At 42.2% G+C, this 19,202-nt stretch overlaps 1 protein-coding gene across 1 annotated transcript in view; it reads right to left on the bottom strand.

The window, feature by feature from the left end:
• Positions 1 to 19,202, bottom strand: part of LOC121658048 (solute carrier family 22 member 5-like) — a 53,360-nt gene that overhangs the window by 7,921 nt on the left and 26,237 nt on the right. The window contains exons 2-6 of the mRNA XM_042014439.1: positions 10,557 to 10,660; positions 7,852 to 8,006; positions 6,328 to 6,499; positions 5,235 to 5,361; positions 1,571 to 1,671 (exon numbers count right to left, since the gene is read on the bottom strand). Coding sequence (XP_041870373.1) covers positions 1,571 to 1,671; positions 5,235 to 5,361; positions 6,328 to 6,499; positions 7,852 to 8,006; positions 10,557 to 10,660 — 659 coding nt within the window. The remainder of the gene's footprint in view (positions 1 to 1,570; positions 1,672 to 5,234; positions 5,362 to 6,327; positions 6,500 to 7,851; positions 8,007 to 10,556; positions 10,661 to 19,202) is intronic.

Here is a 19,202-nt window from a genome sequence, read left to right as displayed (position 1 = left end):
TCAAAATTAACAAAACACTCAGCACTACGTAAAGGTGATATACTGCTGTCTGCAATCATCCTCTTTTATAGCCCTTTTTTGTGAGAACTTTTAATTAATGACACAGAATATACCATCAGTATATTTCCACCATGGGTTGGAAAACCATGTGCTGTGAGGAAGCACAGGACATTATATCTTTCTTTTTTGGGAAATTAATTTAAAGGAGATCAGGTCACTGACATGCAAATTAGAATAGCGAAAAAATTGCCCAACCTAACTGAATACTTTTCTGCAAGATGAGGTAAGATTGTGCAAGTCAACTGTAGTACCTGTTTGACTCTTCCTGCCTATCATAAAACTTGATTTTTGATGTGGTAAAAAGCCCTTCAGTGTGGGTTACTGAATCCAATAGAATGTATTACATATTGTCATGTCAGTGTTTCTCTCAGCTGGTTCATCCTACCAAAAATGCTGTTCAAACAGGTTTTACCTTTGATTTCTACCACACAAACAAAACTGGCTGTGCCCAGGAGCTACTGCCCCACATCAAGGAGAAGTAGGGCAGTCTCACTTCCGATTAAACATGAGAGTCAGTGACTGGACTTGAGAGGTAAGACATTATATAGACACCTTACTGACATTTCTGCAAGGAACAAACATTACTCTACTTTTTGAGCTGTTTTTTGCACAGGTTCCCTTCTCAGTGCTTGTGGCCTTGTGCTTGGTGATGGACCAGAGAATCTGGCTTAAATATTAGCCAAATCATCCTCTGACCCAAGATGCCACATCATCTTGTATGTGCTGGCAGGTCAGTGGACTGAACTCCAAGGCTCTGCCTCACTAAGGCGCAGGAACTTTGTTCAAAAAAGGCAGCATATGAACTTAGTTGGCTCCAAAGCACTTGAGGGACCTTCTTGGTTTGGTCACTAGGTACATGTACTAATTAAACCTCACTTGTAGAGCCTCTGGCAGGTTGTAAGTTACCCTCTCTGTTTACAGCTTTACTGAGATTTCTAGTAAAGGAAAATAACAACCATTTAATCAAATCGAGCATTAAGTATGGCTTCAGCTAGTGAAAACCAAGCTGAAGATGACAAATAGACAAAGCAGACAGCAGGAAAATATAGGGAAAACTCATATGAGAACTTAAAAGGCAGCATTATCCCTTTAAGAGCCAATACAAAAGAAATGGAAAGATTCTCCCCTAAGTCAGGCATTATGTTCAGATCCCTGGGCAAAAGTTCTCTGGGCAGAAGTAGTCTCACTGGGGGTAGGGCATGACTCACTCCTCTAAAAAGACTTTGTTACCATCAGAAGAACATTCCCCAAGGCCCAGGATCAGGCAGCATTCCCACACATCCATTGCCAGCGGATCGGGATTCTTGCTCACTTCAGGATAAGCCTGACTGCTTCAGAAAGGAACACCAATCCAGATGTGTTTCTACACTGTCACCAAAATGAAGAACCTATGTAACCGGAATTTTGTTATTTCAGCCAGCTAGTCATTGATTTTTGAGCTGTTTTGTCCGTATCTCTTCAGAATACCTTAGTATTTAAAGTTACATACTCCTGAATCACACTTGCTTACCAAAGAAGCACCGACATAATTGTGATAGTTAGGATATTTCGGGTTTTCATTAGATCCAAAATGGTGTATGTCTGCTGCTTCTGGGAATTCACATCTTGTAGCTGTAAAAGAGCAAACAACAAACAAAACATGGGAACTTTAACTTCCTGAAAAAATAATTATGAAACCAACTTATACCTCAGTATTTTGATCTGCTGAAACAGGTGCCCGACTTCTAACAAAACACATGTAAGAGCCAACTACTTGTGAAAGTAGAAGCTCCTCTCTAATTTAAAGTCACTTAAAATTTAGACTGAAACTCTTAATTCCCGTGACCAGTGACAGGACTCAAAGAAACTGCGTGATGCAAGTCAGGGAATGTTTAGGCTGGGTATCAGGAAAAGGTTCTTCACCCAGAGGGTGGTTGGGCACTGGAACAGGCTCCCCAAGAAAGTGGCCACAGCACCAAGCCTGACACAGCCCAGGAAGCATTTGGACAATGCTCTCAGGCACATGATGTGACTCTTGGGGTGTCTTGTGCAGGGCCAGGAGTTGGACTTGATGATCTGTGTGGGTCCCTTCCAGCTCAGCACATTCTATGATTCTATAGCAATAATTTTCTTTGCCTGAGGCTTCACAAAACAACTGCATTTTGTTACTTGAATTATAAAGCAACAGCATTAATTCATGATTTGTATGTCACTACTGGAAGGGTTCTTATGTCCAGTTTTGAGCAGTGCACCTTAAGAATCAGGTGACTCAACTGCACTCATACTGGGAAGAGAGTAATAAGGATGATGAGACTTTTGAAAAAAAGTAGAGGGTTTCTTTAGCCTAAGGGCCAGAAGACCAAGGACATCTTAAAAGACCCAGAATAGTCTTCAAACACCAGGAAAAAAAGTGATAAACTGTCCTCTATGTCCATTGGAGACACAGCAACAGTCAACAAGATTAAACTGCAGCTGGGCAGTTAGTAAATGACTCCTCAAGCTGGACCTAAGAGTAATGTATTTAAACTGAGACAAACTGGCTAACAAGCTGAAGAGTGCCCATCATTATCTAGTCTGTTTTTGAGATCATCTTCTAAAAATATAAACAAAAAGACAACAAACTTCTCCTTTTCCCATTAAACTTTCCAGCCCCTCAATATAAAATCACTTCCATGTAAACAATGCAAGGGTAATCATCCATGAAGTATGAGAACAAGTTTTGTGCTTGGTAAGACTGTAAAAAAAGAAAGGTTTTTTTTTTTTTTAATTAGGACTTTAATTTAGACTCCTAAAGAGGGGGACCAAGGGAGAGATTTTTCAAAATATGGAAAAGGTGATTTAAGAGGATAAATTCCGTTGATTAAAACTATCAGCCCTGATAAAGCAACCTGGAGTTTGTGTAACCTCTGCAGTAATTTTTCTAAGTGACAGCTGGTTCTGAAGATCTGGATAATGAAATAGCAGTCTGGTACATGCCAAATTTCAGTGTATTTGCTTTCATAAATCCCATTTTCTACAAAAGGCAAACAGTCCTTTACCTTTACTGCCTGCAGGCAAACTTACATCACACAAACTGTAGTCACTTCACAGCTCATAGCCCTTTCTCATAAATCACATGATCTTTCCTAAGTATCCTCCAGTTCTGCCACTATTTGTTGCCAAGAAACAAGAAAAAAAAAAAAAAAGAAGAAACAAGCAAACCATAAAACAAAACCAGGAAGAGAAAAATTCAGAGTCAGTTGATGAGAAAAAGGGCCCTTGCCTTTTAAGAGCTGGATAAGCAGACAACATAATCTTTACCAGGACAGGCTCAAACAAGAAGCTATGAGAGAAGGGCAGGGAAGCCAAAATGATGGCTCGAAATGAAACCTATCATCCAAACATTTCTGTCCCCCTCTTAAGGCATAATTCAACCAACCAGGCCCTATTTGTGCTCCGCAGCTGGTTTGTGACTTGTCACCTCCTGGACCTCAACTGGCTTGAAATCTCTGGAATCAAAATTCTGCAGTTGCCTCTCTCCAGCTGCATGGTGTTTGAGGGACTCTCCAAACATAAGCTCAGGTGGCTCCTCCATCCCAAATGCAGGAAGGCAAAGGGCCAGCCAGATTTCTGAGCACCTCTGCAGGATAAACATGCTTCCTAAACCCTCAAGAGGCTGTAAGCCTTCTGCTTTCCAGCTCTTCAGATAGCAGACACAAGAACAGCATAAACACACCACTGATGCAAAGGAGTTTTGCACAGATCTTTTGGCCACAGCACAACTTTTACCTTAGAAAGTAAAGAGACAGACAGAGTTCTGCATGTTGATCAAGCTCATTTTCCTTTGATCGTCAGAAAGTTAGTACATTTTTGAGAGCTGAGGTGCTAATGTCTGTAAATATGCACTACATTCTCCAGCCCACCCTGCTGCAACATCAGCATTTCCCCTTGTCCAGCACTCTCTGGAACAAAATCCCTACTCTTGCCCCTGCCTTCTGCTGCTTCACTAACCAACCCCATTCAGAGACAGCAAACATATCAGTGTTTCTAAGAACAAAAGTGAAGATTCCGGGAACAGTGACCTTAGGCAGGTGTTGGAGCCAGAGCTTATTTTCTGTTCTCCTGCTGCAGTGCTGGAGATTAGTTTTCATGGCTACAGCATGAGAAAGAAAAAGAAAAAAAAGGAAAAGGTATATTCTAATGAAGATCCAGAGAAAAAGGTATCAGGAGTGTGTTTTCTTGGCATTCTCACTCTGTTCCAGTAAGATCAGGATGTTTGCCCTACTATCTACTAATAAGTCTGGACAAACAGCTTTGTCTGCACCTCAGCTGACTTCAACACAAGGGAACCTGTTTCAAATCTCAGTTGCAAACACCTATAGCCTAATGGCTTCCCATTCTCCTTAGCCCAGGACAGAGGCATTGTAAAGCAAGTAAGTATATTCTACTCATTATATATATATATATCATAAGTATTCTCACTTAAATGACAAGACACTGTCAATTGTCAACCATCAACTGCCCAGACAGATTCTGGACATCTGTCAAGGAAGGTGCCCACTCTCCTGGAATATGCAAATGGTTTGTCTGACTTCTGGAGGTCATGTTTGAATGTGTATGGAACTGCTTCTACACCATAAGGGCACCCAACAGCTCAGACAAAGGGAAGATTTCCAGAGAAAACAGGGACATGTAGGAAGAAAGAGATGGGAAAGATACCTGTCACTACTTCACCTGAAAGGGGCTCAAGTTTTGCTTTCCTTAACGTGGATTAGAAATTGGAATTGAGTATGAACTAGAATAACAGTATTTCCAATGTCACTGGCCAGGATTAGCCCTGTGTTAGACTTATACAGAGTTATATTACAGACTGAGTAAGTACAGAATCTGTTTGGTGCAAGTATTTAGATCACTAAGCAACAGGCACCTCAAATTCATTATCCTCCCCTGCAAAATAGAGTTTTAAAGGAAAAAGGGCAGCTGTAAACTGGATGAAAAAGATGTTTGCGTTAGAATTCATGTTGGCACTCCCATGGGAAAAGGCTTTGCAAATCTCAATGAAGGGAAAGGGTATTGTGCTTTTCAGCAGAAAATGATGATCTTTCACCCACTTGAGAAGCACATAACACAGTGCAGGCATAACTCCATTCATCTGTCTGGAATTAATTGCTTTACATAAAGTCCAGCAAACAACTGGACTGCCAAACAAATCTTACCTCACTAGGGTCAAGTATTACATCTGGGGCTGTAATGCCATTAGTTTTTGCAGCTTTTCGGATGATGTCTTCTGCCTCCTGAAACCTCCCCTGGGAGATCAACCACCGTGGAGATTCCGGAATGACCCTGCAGAGAAGGTTCAGGATAACAAGCCTGCATTTCCATAGAAAGCACTGCTGAAGGCACCAATACACATTGTTCCAGGCAGGCAGGAAGATCTCCAAACATGCCACATCTTGCAGGAATTAGTGCAGTGACAACAGAAATCAGATTTACAAGAGCAGACTAGTGAATGGAACAAGACCAGACTAATATGCCCTTATGGATTTCAGAAGCGCTGAAGGAATTAGCAACAACTCAGAAAAAAGAGCAATCCAAACATTCAAAGTAAGGGAAAACATTAATTAAAGAAATTCAGAAATGTGAACACACAAGCAGCACGCTGTATGTTAAGAAGCATATCCTTAGAGGCTAACACATATAAAATTAGTAACTGGAAATTCTGTCACAGAAAAGCAAGTCAGAGAGCGGAATTCCCCACCCATTCGATTGTGTAAGAACCCGGATGGAAGCACAAACACAACTGCTACTGTAAGTGAAGGAACACCACCACCACGTGGACTATTTCAGCTTTACATGCCACCCAAAAGCAGTATTTTAACAACTACAGAAGAAAACACGGAAGCCCCACAGCTGCGCAAGTACTGTTTTGTAGTTTGTCATATCTGTGTCACCTTACCAATGCCCAGAACAACTGGTTTTTCCTTATGCCCTTAGATCAGACCTATACTTAAAAGCCTGTGAATTTCAGATGGTGCAGAAGTATGAGTTTTATGGACCTTTTTTTGCTTTCTTTGCATGTACAAGACTTAATTTTACAAAAGCCTACAGAAAATGAAGAGTAGTTTTTTTGGGCACCAGTCAGATCACATACAACACCATGGACTGACAGCTAAATGACTGGGAGAGTAAAGGACACAACATCCATTCTTCACCCACCCATTCCTGAATTTCATTAGCTTGAAGTGATCTTAAAAATATGCAGACAGGACCTTCTAAAGACTAAAGTCTTGTAAGTTAGTTAATACTCACCACCAGAGTGGGATACAGAGCAGCCCAGGCAGGGTAAGAGCCAGCAGCAGCATCCGCCAGTCTCGGATGAAGAAAGCAAACAGTGGCAGCAACATGTAACCAAATGAGTAAAATATGCACACACCCAGTGTGCAGAACAGCACACGGATTGATTTGCCAAGGATTTCTGTGCCTGTTCAAAACAGCAAAGGGATATTAACATTTTAACTTAATAGCAACCAAGTAACTTAACAAAAATACCCCGGGCAATTGGCTTTGAAATGCACTGCAGAGTTGTAGGATATAGCACTCTGCTGAAGCACCGCAGAGCTGCTTCATGCTGCGATCCTGCATCAATGGAGGTAATTACACGAGTAAAAGAATGAGAACTGGGCCACATAACATTTCTGTAGCTCAGTATGTAGGTCATATTTCTGTAATTTTATCTTTTTAGAATCTCACATTTTACCTGAAGAGCTGAAATCACCTGACATTCTCATCAGTTAACCTTAGCTTGATCTCCAGAATCCTCTCCAGCTTATGAAGAGTAACCAACTTCTTTAAAGAATAATTCAAAGGTGCCTAAAGTAAGTTCCCAACCTGTATCACCCTCTAAAAGACTATTTAACCAAAAAACCTCACAGTCTTTTTGGGTAGACATATGGAACTCATGTTGGTCACAAAGACCAGGCTACTGGCAGGGGAATTAAATGCACAAACAGGGGTCAGTGCCCCCCCCGAAATGTTTTGGGACCTGCAAATCAAAAGACAGAGAAAAAAAAATACAATCTTTCTTGTTTCCACAGAAATCAAAGAAGATTCCAGCAGTTGCAGAAGGCTGGGTGCAGTGAGGTTAGCTAAGCACTGCTTTCACTCCTGAACTGGCCTTCCTTGCCTCAAAAGGAATTTATTGCCACCATTTGGTACTTTGGACAGTGAGGTCACTGAAAATAACACTAATAATTTATTTTTTTAAAAATCTGAGATTCATGAGGTAATTCACATTCCCATGATTAAATAAGGTCTTAGGTAGCTTGAAAGTAATACAAAGCAAAAGTCATGACGACATTTAAATTTTTACTATAGGCTGTTTAAAGAAGAGTTTATAAAAATTACTCTACCTATCTTGGTTCTCTTTAAACTGAACAGGTATTTAGGCCCCAAAATGGACATCAGAAATCCCTGAAAAATCATAGACTCATGGAATGGTTTGGGCTGGAAGAGACCTTAAAGATCATCTAGTTCCAAATCCCAAAAAATCATGTCTCACATGTCTTATCTCTCCAACTAGAAGATGGACTTTATTTCAAATAGTCAGGTTCTGGGGCTTCGCCTCTTTTAGGATGGTCAACCACAGAAATAATTCGAATTGCACCTCTATCAGCTGGAAGTTTCCAAGGAGAAGGCAGGTTATCCACGCATGGTGAGACCACACTCTTAACAGCGTTGCTTGGCAAAACAAATCAACCCTAAGACAATACCGAAAAGGAGCAGGAAAAGCACAAGATGAAAGGACACATGCAGTGCCCAGCAGGACTTTCATACCAAGAACAAATGCTGCCACGTAGTTAGATATCTGTCCCATGCCAACCAGCACAAACAACACTGAAAACATCTCCCAGCTGGTAGAGAAGACCTGTATGAAACTGAAGCCAGTCTGCATTGCCAGAGTTGCAAACAGCACATTCTTCCTGCCAAACCTTCCATGGACAGATTAAAAAAAGAAAGAGAAGGGGAAAAAATATATGATTAAACAACAATGAATGAAATCTTCAGAAACAGAAAAATAAAATTACTTACATGCATACTTAAAGAGATACAAAATGTCTGCAAAAAGCAGAGGTTCAGGAAATGTGACACAGGCACAACTATTCTAAACACATTAAAAAAATCACTGGCCAAGAGAAAGTAATATTCCAAGGGCTGCTAGTTAAGTTGTCTTTAAGTATATGCTGGAACACTATTCCTTTCTTACTGATAGGATGAGCCGGGAAACAAATCATCAGGAACAAGTTACTTAAAGTGCATGAGTATCCAATGCTTCTCCTCCTCCAAGGAGCACAGAGTCCATGACACAGATCAACATGTTGAAAAAGAAAAAAAAACGAAGGCTTCTGGAAGAGAGGTAAAACTCAGATTTGGAAGATGCTATTGGCAGTCAGCGACCCCATGCCACAATCTTCATTCCATTTGGTTTAAAAATGAACAAAATTAAGGGATTCTAGAAGATCTCCTGATGAAGTATTAAAAAAAACCAACCCAAAAAACAAAGAGAAAAGAAATTCAACTAAACCCATCAAGCTGCTCTAGGAGTGGTTGCTGATGTCCTGGCCCAGGCAGCCCCACGCTGCTGGGACAGGACATGCTGAGTGCAGGTTTCACAACTCCAAAGTCCAAGTTGATCTGCAGGTCTACAGCTAGTGCCATGGGCATCAGGTGGGTCACAATGCATGAAGAACAGACTGTTACTTGAACCCCCCAAATACTTTGTCAACCTTCATGTCTCAGGCTCACCGCAGGCAGCAGAACACTGTAGGCAGCCTCACTGGAGCATTCTCCTCATGGAGAGAAGGAGCTCTTGACCAGGAGCTTGCTGTCCTTCAGTGGCTACAAGTAACTGGATGAGCTGCATCGATGGCCTCCTCACCTGCACCTGGTGAGGATCTGTGCTACTATGGGAAGGAGATGCAGGAGACTGCCAGGAGTGTGAAGGTAGGAAGCTCATGGATTCCAGCACCGGAACAACTCCTGCTTCACCTGCCGGGTAGTCACTTTGGGAGACACTCGGGATCCTTGTAGCAGACAAAGACCTCTTTGGAAGGAAGTACCTGAACCTTCTGAAGCAGTAGGACCAGGAAAAGGTGGTGAGAGATTCCCCACAGGGAGGAGGGGAATTGCCCCTCACATGGGAGGGCAGCAGGAAGGCATGGAGCTCTGCCTGGGGATGGGTGACAAGCCAGCTGAGATCATGGGTTGGGATTAGCAGGGGTGGCGGGTGTCTGCTGCAGCCACCTGATCAGAAAGAAGCAAATAGGGCCTGCTGCAGGGCACCACAGGAACCCTCCTTATGTCCAAAGGCACTGGCCATCATAAGGGCTTCAATCACTCCAGGACACGCTGGAAGGACAAAACCCAGGAGGTTTCTGGAGCTCACCAGTGATGACTTCCTAACACAGATGGTTGAGGAGCTGACAAAAGGGAGACACTGCTGGACTTCCACGCAAACAAGGGAGCACTGTCTGGGGGTGTGAAGGCTGGCAGCAGCCTGCTGGCCATGCAGTGCTGAAGAGCAGGATCACGAGGGGAAGAACAAAGCAGAAGGCAGGCTCACAGAGAGAGCAAACACTGGCCTGCCCAGGGACTTCTTTGGAAAAAAATCATGGCATATAGCTTTGGAGAGAAGTACAGGAGGCCTGGCTAATTTTTAAAGATCACTGTCTCTGAGCTCAAGATTGGTCCAACCTGATAGGAAAGAAACTATGGAAAGGCCTTAAATGATGCCACAAGATTTGTGGCATAGAGATTATGTTTCAATGAAACAGAAACTCTGCAAGTATCAGCAAATTAGAGGACCACATACTGTTCTCAGGGAATTAGGAAGACAGCACACAATGCATTGCACAGCAAAGCCCAGGGAGAGAATCAGAAAAACTGAGCTATACAAAATAGAACCAACTGGTGGCATCACAAAAACTAATAGCGCCTTCCTTCTTTTCTAATGTTTGTACCTATAAACAAGAAAGTTTTGTTTCTCTGGAGTAGCTGAACAGCATTTATGCTTTGGAGCTTCCACAAACACAGATCATTGGACTTCAATGCTGTATTTCATGATGAGAAAGAGAAGCTATAGCTGTTTATAAAAAGAGAAATCCCAATTTGACCTAAAAAAAAGGAAAACAAGCCTCAGGGATCCCTCTGAACATAGTCCAAAATAGAAGAGAATGTCATTGATCCAATTTTTCCAGACAAAACTTATCTCCTATGCCTGTTTTCTGGCATAAAAGCAGTTTGCTCTAGAGTGATTTTGTTGCAAGAACAAACAGATATAGATAACACCTACTAACAATCTTTGTAATATTCTGTTCTAGTTCAGGACATTTCTCTACACACTCTGTATACACTCAGGTTAGACATTCACAGAACAAAGACACATTAGTGGTTGCAGAAACACACTTGTAGAAAAGCTGACATACAAGAACTGCCTACAAATGAGCATCAAAGAGACAGCAGCTCTGGGGTATATACTTTACTTGTCTGAGAGCTGTCCTGAGATGAAAGATCCCAGCAGGACACCCACAAAGAACAGGGAGGTGCTCAGAGGTCCCTTCCAGTCGTTGGCACATACGAGATTCCACTGCAGGGAGAGAGAATTGGAAAGTCTTTTAATTAACAGGATTTCCCCTCCCTCCTAAACTCTGCTGAGCTGGGTTTGGAAGGAGTGACAACAGAATCACAGAATAGTTTGGGCTGGAAGGGACCTTACAGACATCTCATTCCAACCCCCTGCCATGGTCAGGGACACCTTCCACTATCCCAGGTTACTCCAAGCCCCATCCAGCCTGGCCTTGAACACTTCCAGGGATGGGGCAGCCACAGCTTCTCTGGGCAACCTGTGCCAGGTCCTCATGACCCTCACAGGGAAGAATTTCTTCCTAATATCCAGTATAACCCTGCCCTCTGTCAGTATGAAGACATTCCCCCTTGTCTTGTCACTGCATGACCTTGCAAACAGTTCCCTAACTTGATTTCCCTGCATATAGTAATGTTTCCTATTAAAAATTCACAAATTTAAGAAAAACTGAACTATTGAAACAAGAATATAGAAAGAAGGAGCCTCTTTATTACATTTTAATATGGTTTTGAGAGACAGGAGACTGCTCATTCTTCACTGGAAATCTAACTAACTTCAATTAGAATCTTTGGAATACAAATTGAAATATACACCAAGCAAACAAAGATTTCAAAAATTAAAACAAAAATGAGGAATAAAAGAAAATATTTATTATATAAAGTCTTCAATAGTTTTCAAGCTCCTACCCAGTTCAGTCAGATGCTTTTGAAACAGCACTCATTTTTCCATCTCCATAAACCACTATTATTCTTAGTTCTGTTTTGGTTATCTGGGGGGAAAAAGTGTGTAAATATTAGAAGAAAGGACAAAACCCAGCAGGGATCCCTCATCCCCTCCTTCACAGCTATGCTGTGACTGGAGGAGTTCCCAGAGCTCTCCCAGTACCTGCTGCCAGAGGGCAGGTGCTGCAGCCCTGCAGGAGAGAAACTGGGAGGCTGCAGATGTTTCTGATGTGAGACCAAACCCTCCTGAGCTTAGTTATTCAAACGGCTCCCTTCTGATGTTTTAGCAATGGAAAATTTTACGTTTTAACCTGTATTAAAAAGGCTTAAATGAAAATATTTACCCTTACCTTAATAATTAATCCGCCTTGTCTCCCAATTACAAATAATTCAGTATATATTTTTTTCAAATTGTACTGGAACACCCTTCAATGCTTTGATCTGCTCCATAAGAAATGCACTTGCTGTGTGTCCCAGCTCCCCCACCCATCTCATCCGTAGTCCCGCATGTGGGAATGCTGATGTTTTGCTGTCTGCCAGCCCCACCTCCTCAGCACTAAGCCTTTGACTCCAGGAATCTCACAGCCCTCAGCCTGTTAACAGTCATGCTACAACTACATCCTAGTCCATGTTTTAAGGCTGGAGGATCACTTAAAACTATGCAGCGAATGAACAACACCAGCAATGGCCTTCCACTGCCAGATCCCTGTGTCAAAATGCAACTGAGCCATCACTTATTTCATGGAATAGCATCCAATTTTGAATTAAAACTGGGAACTGTTCCAGAGATGAAATATTGCCATTCACACAGGCTGCACTCTCATCAGCTGTCTAACTTTAGCTGCCAGTCCTTACACTATCTTATAAGAGAGTCATCATAATTATTATTTTTAAGGTCAAAATGCACCTTTTTCCAATTTGTAACTGTATTCAGGTCATTTCATAATCTCTCCATTGATAAATCTGTTTGTGGTTTTATGTCTGTAAAATCTCTCATTCTATCAGATTTCATAACCCTCAACATTTCTTCCGCAGACCTTTCCAGCCTCACAGCACCTGAAGCTCAGGTACCAGCACTCCAGCAGTGCTCCAATACATCCCACCAACACCATCGATTAAGCATCACTACAGAAGCTCCTTCCAGAACTGTGGCTTTCTAATGTGTTAACAAATGTATCCCACTCATGTTAAGGAACTGAACTTACTATAGTTATCAATATCATTTAGATTATGAACTATAATTAACATTTATAGTTAAATCTGTATTATTCAACAAAAGCTGTACTTCATTATAGATTAAAGAAAGTTTGAGCCTTTCTGTGATGACCACAGAGGCTAAACCAGCTAGGAAGCTTAAGTAAAATATACATGGCAACTTGGAAATACCAGCAAATGATTGTTATCAAATTTATAATTTATACAGGCCAAAGGTTTCAGTGGTTATAATATTCCTCTGTATTGATAACACCTACCAGAGAAACAAACACCACAAATACAAATCCTGCTGTTATAAAGACTTGCCTAGTCACAAGAAGTTATCTTTGTATCAACTACTGAAGTCAGACATCCTCAATAACTCAACTAAAATCTTTCTTGGTGATTAGTCTGTGATTATTAAATAGGTCATTACTTTCCAGCTGATTACCCTCTGCCTGTGAGTCCACCATCTCCTTTCATCTGTCCTACACCCTGCACTTTGGCACAAGGCTTGCAGAACACTGGGATTTCCAGACACTGGCATGTTTGTGTTCTATAACAAACATTTTCATCAGATCACTGGAGACCTTTCTTGGAAAAGTTCATGGTATTAAAACGTTTAGCACAGCTCTGCCAAAACCTTCTTGCATTATACTGAGCATTCAAATGTGGCAATGATTACCAGATTGTTTTTCTGGCCTCTCTGTTAAAGCACAGTGAGGAGCTGTCATGCTTAAGACCACTTGAACCGGGCACCAAAGTGAACTTCAACACCAAACTTCCAAGTAGAACTACGTTGGTTGTTCAATACCAGTTATTTACAGACTCCACAGAAGCACAACAATTAGAACAAAGGGATTTTAAGGTCCATTACCCTTTGCCGCAGTAAATAAATGTCAAAGTCTTCAACTTATTAATGACACACCTATAAGGTCTATTATATTGCTTGTCAGTGATGATGGCATCAGCCTTCCAGAATCATTTTGCAACCATATCCTTCCCTCAACTGCACATTGTCCAAGAGGAAGTCACCAAAGCATTACTGCTGGAAGACCAGCATGGAAAAGAGCAAGTGTCCCAGGAGTAGTTACTAATTAAACCCTGCTGCTGGCAGTGCTGTTTGGACACAGCATAACGTGACCCAGTGCTCTAAAATCATGTGCTATTTTCACTTCTTAGTATCCTTTGAACGAGCCTGCTAGCTGTAACAGCCTTTGCCCCAGTGAACAAGATAAGGTTAACCTTGGCAAGGTATCTGGGCTTCAAATGGGAGAAAAACATTTCCGCTCTTTTCAAAGAGCAGCTGCTGATGTTGTGAAGCATCGAGCTGCTCAACACTGGTACCCAATGGAATAGAGCATTCTTGCTCTATTTTGTTATAACTCTAGGGCATCCTCTGTTGCAGTTTAAACTTGTCTTCTTACTCATCTTAGAGATATTTTGTGATTTTTGTACTTCCTAGGCAATTCATCAGGTTTGGGTGATGTCTGTCAGCAGCCTCACACCCAGCATAAATGATCACTTGTGCACTGGAGTTGGGGTGTGCTTATGCACCTCCATAAGCAGATTCCTGGCTGATGACAGTCGCTGGTGAAGACAGCTGGGAAGAGGGGATGGAGAAAAGAAGACAGGCTATGGACATGGCCAGGAATGTGGACAGTTTGGGTTAGAAGGCAGGGGGACCAAAAAGGAGAGGGACTGAAGCAGTTGCTTCTCAAGCACAGGTTTGGGGCCTGAGTATGAAACAGTCCCAGGCACTTACAGTCATCACTTACACACCTCTCTAGGAGAGCACTTTCCAAATTCTGCTTCATCTCTTACATGCCAGCTGCCTGGAACCATGTCTCCAAATCCTTTGCTATAAAGGCAAGCCCAGTGACAAAACTAAGAAAAATAAAAACTCTATAAATTACTCCCTCAGATCTCCTCCCTCCCACAAACTCAAGACCCTTCCCCAATGCCATTACAAGAACCCTAAACAAAGCTGGACTGCGACAAATACAAAACTTCAAGAGCCTCACTTGGTTATACTCCTGTCCTACAAGGAAAAGCCTTATAGGAAAAAAATTTTACAGCTATAAGATACTGTCTTCCCATTCCTTTATTTTATTTTTTTAAACTCTTTTCCTGTCTTCCTGAGAATAACATGCATAATTGAAAAATTAGGTGGGTAGTTCCATGTATTAATATTTTCTTTTTAAAAATCAACATGTTAGCAAGACTTTTTGAAGCTAGGCCAATACCCTGTATTCTCTCCTTCCACTTGCTCCTCTCACCAAATAGAGGCAGATTCTTCAAAAAAATCTCAGTCTCACAATCAAGTACTGACAACCTTTGATTCTGAATCTGGTTTTGTTTATATCCATACAAGTATTCTCTGCTTACTTGAGAGTGATGAGTGTTATTAAACACCCTTTCCTCTAAAAACACATTTGTATATTCCAGATACTTAGAAGTTCTAGATGTTACATTGAAGCTTATTATCTAAAGCAAACAGAAGTCTGTATCTACAAAACACATATTCTGCTTGATTTTCCCCCCTCTAGTTGTTTTACTTTTTTACAGAGATAAAACTTGCATAGAACATGAAGGAAATTGCCAAATATTTTACAATTCCAGCGCAGAAACTGAACTGTTCCCCATACATCACATTTTTGAGATGGCTGGAGAAAAAGGAAATGGGGCACTGCCATCAGCAACTGAGAAGCCTGAGGTGAGTTTGAATTTAAAAGTAAAGGTGACATAAAGGGAATTTTACCTTGTCATTAACTGTCCACAGTGCCTCTGAAAGAGCACTGCTTCCATTTAACAATATCAACTGCAGGCCTATCATTCTTTAATAATACTAATCTTATTTTATATTGCAATGTCAGAAATACCTGCACTTTGTACAATTCTGAACAGTACTGCATGATGTGCTTTTTAAATCACACCTTGAAAAACACAGCATTTTACAAATACCTTTGTATATCTGTCAGACATTCATATTTACCTATTAAATGAAAACTAGACTTTCTTTTCCTTCTTCTGACAAGACTAATAATACTAAGCTTTTGTACCTGCAAATCACCTAAAGGTCTTCCCACAGCTTGACCAGCTCCCAGAGCTGAGAAGTTCTCAGTATGAACTTCAGCCACAAAGATAAGCAGATATTAACCTACAACAATAACAAAGAAGCACCTGTTTTAAAAGATGATAAATAATGGAGGTGGCTAATGTTAATGAAGAGTTGGGTGAGAACTGAACCTGGATGACACAGGGTTGATTTACAATTCAGCTGCTGGCTCCACTCCTGCAACAGCCTGGTCTAGTGGAAGGTGTCCCTGTCCATGCCAGGGGGTTTGGAATTGGATAATCTTTAAGGTCCCTCCCAACCCAAACCATTCTATGATTCTATGACTCTATAAATTACAATGTCTAGCATAAGCCTGTGTTTTTATTTTGGCAAAGTGAAACAACACTTTCCTTCACTTGCTGCCTTCCAACAGAGTGAACATTGAAACCTCTGGTTAACCATCTGTGCCACAGAGGCCATGTGTCGTCCACATATCACTGCTGCAGTCTCCCCTTGCTTCCTGAAGCCCCGGCATAACCCACTCATCTCCAGGGAGTGGGGTCTGACAGCACAGCAGGGCACTTGAATCCCTGGGGTATAGAGAATGGAAACCTCTGGGCCCTTGTCTCTGCACAGAGCTTTCTCTCCCTGAACACCCATACAGGATGGAACACCAGCCCTGCACTAAGCCTCTGAACACCTGGCAATTCCCACCATGTGCATTCTTCCTCTGCAAAAGCCAACAGTCCCTAAAGTTTGCCAATAGCAAAACAGAAACAAACCATGCAAATCTGGCATATACCACCTGCACTGATTTCAAACTGATGACCAATATAACAACTTTTTAGAAGCTGAGGATGAATAAGTGTATCCAAAATTCAGTGTCTGTTTATGGTTCACTGTTTAAGAATTACTCTTGTGTGAATTAAAATGTTCAGACTGATGTATCATCTAACACCCCATTATATCATATTTCTAGTGCACTCATGCCCTTAACTCCACTGCTCAATTCTACTCCAGGTTATTCTGTATAGCCCCATAACAGCCCTGACTGGCAGAAGTTAACCTTTTCCCTTAATTACTCCTGGTTTAATCCTTTTACTACCATGTATGAACTTTTACTACTCTTACATTCATTTTTTACAGGACTTGTGGAGGAATTAGAATTACACAGTTGGCTTCTTGAGCCAAAATAAAGCCCTTCTTGTCCCCTGAGCTACAGCATTTCAAAGAGTAAAAGATAGAATGGGATTTTGTTACACTGGAGCTGGTTAAATACTGCAGACTGGCTAATAACAACCTTCTGTTGTTAGTCTGTTAGAAAAGAAAGTCTCTCTTCAAGTGAGAGAGAACTGAATGTTTTAAGTCTCCCCTGAAAAGCAGAACCATAAACAAGGTTTCTCTAAATTCATGAGAGATTCAGCAAAAAACTTTCTTTAAAAAAAAAATCCCCCTTCCCCCTCCCAGTGTCAGCTATAGAAATCTGGGACAAAGGTCCTCATGATTATTCAACAAGTCAGAGATATGCAACTAAACACAAGATTAGTTAATCATAAAAGCAGCACCACCAAGCAAAGAAATTAAACAAGTTTAACACTGAAAACCTGTAAGTGTGTGAAAGGCCACAGCTCTTGCAAAACACCCTCAGAAGCACTGATATTAAAGGAGAAAAAAATACTGCCTCAGTGCACGATGCCTGGGCAGACAAACATTGCCTCCCACGGACACGGGACATCTGCCAAGTCACACAGACAACGGGCCAGGGCTGGGGGAGTCTCAGCACTATGTCAGCAGCTCCCTATTCTTATAGATTGTAAAACTCCTGGATGATACCCCAATAGCTCAAGACATTTTAATTTATATCAAGCCAAAGCTGAGTGAAGCTCCAAAAACAAAGCACCACATCTAAGCCAGGATAACCATCATAGCACAACACTCAAAACAACACCCGTGTGTCCGCCTGTGAACAGGCCTGCCTGAGAAGATGCCAACTGCCTTACGCTGCCCTGAGAGCACTCAGCCTTTCACAACAGTGCATTTTAGCAAGGACTGCAGCCTAGAAATTCTGAGCAGCTTTCCTCTCGAGGAAGACAGCAGTTCATTAGAAACAGATGAGGCAATGCCTTGCGCCACTTGTCAGAATCGCTCAAACCCTTGACTGAGTTTTCAACAACTCCAATGTCCCCATTTCCAATCCTCCCTGTGCTGCCATTGCTCCTCTTCTGTGTTCCCCAGTCACCCGTAGTCCTCTGTGCCCAGATCAGCTTATGATCATTTAGTACTCACATTCATCACTATCCAAACACTGATCACAACCCAATTTGCAAAGCAAGAAAAAATGGCAGATTTTTATGGAGCTCCAGCTCCATAAAACTTATGTCCAGGCAATGGGAGTGTACAAACTTTGTAAGCCTTCTGAAAAAGGCTTATACTTGTATTGAAATTCAAGTATTCCTCAAAAGTACTCCTCAAAATCCATTTCCTTGCTCCTTAAGTCAACCTGCAGCTGTGGGCCTGGACAGCTTTCATCTGAAAACAGAGTGACAATCAGCACAGCTTCACCTTTGGTTGGCTGCCCACACCCCAGACTTGACACTCAAGGGGTGTATCTGCACAGACAAAAACATGACCTGTCCCAGCACAGAGACCAAAGCAGAGGCACTGTGGGCACACGGCAAAGTTCAGGGCCCTTTGAATAAAGCATCAAACCAGGACTCCCCAACCTGTGCATTTTGCACAACTCAGGATGACTCTCAACTCTGAGAGTGGTGACACATTGGCACAGACTGCCCAGAGAAACTATGAATGCCCCATCCCTGGAAGTGTTCAAGGCAGGGTTGGACAGGGCTTGCAACAATCTGGTCTAGTGGAAGGTGTTCCTGCCCATGGCCAGGGGGTTGGAACTAGATGTTTCTTAAGGCCCCTTCCAACCCAAACCACTCTGTGATTCTATGAGTTCTACCACCTTTATTTTTTTAAAGGAAGAACACGAATGCTGTTGATCTCCACAGTTCAAAGAGACATCTCTGTCACACCAAGCAAGCTGAACCCAGTGCTGACCCTGCTCCAGCCCGTTGCACAGATACCTGATGAATCAATGAGCAGTTACACACGGTGACCAGTCTCGCTGGGTAAGGAAACAGGCTGCACTTCGAAGCTCATTATAAAAACAAAGAATGTTAATGGATTGGAATGGACCTTAAAGATCATCTAGTGCCTGCCATGGACAGGGATGCCTCCCACTAGACCAGGTTGCTCAAGGCCTTATCCAAGCTGGCCTTGAACACTGGGGATCCACAACCTCCCTGGGCAATCCAGGGTTTCACCACCCTCACTATAAAAATTTCCTTCCTCGTTTTTATGCAAACGAAAGCGAACAGAAGACCTCAAAATAAACTCCGCATGGCAAGTTTCACAGCAGATCAGTGTGCCGGCAGAAACCCCAGAACGCGGCGGAGCTGCACCGGTGCTGCGATAACCCCACGGTTCTCCACGGCACCCCGGGGCTGCCCAAGAGTCCCCTCCCGCTCCCGCGGCCGCGCACCTCGGTGACGATGGTGGAGCGATAGAC

The sequence above is a fragment of the Corvus kubaryi genome, unplaced genomic scaffold (genome assembly GCF_017639235.1).
Source record: "Corvus kubaryi isolate FWS band 111438036 unplaced genomic scaffold, C.kubaryi_AGA036_p1.0 split2-37374, whole genome shotgun sequence".
NCBI classification, from domain to species: Eukaryota; Metazoa; Chordata; class Aves; order Passeriformes; family Corvidae; genus Corvus; species Corvus kubaryi.
Note: the sequence above shows the minus strand (reverse complement) of the source record. Positions and strands in the feature narration are given on the sequence as shown.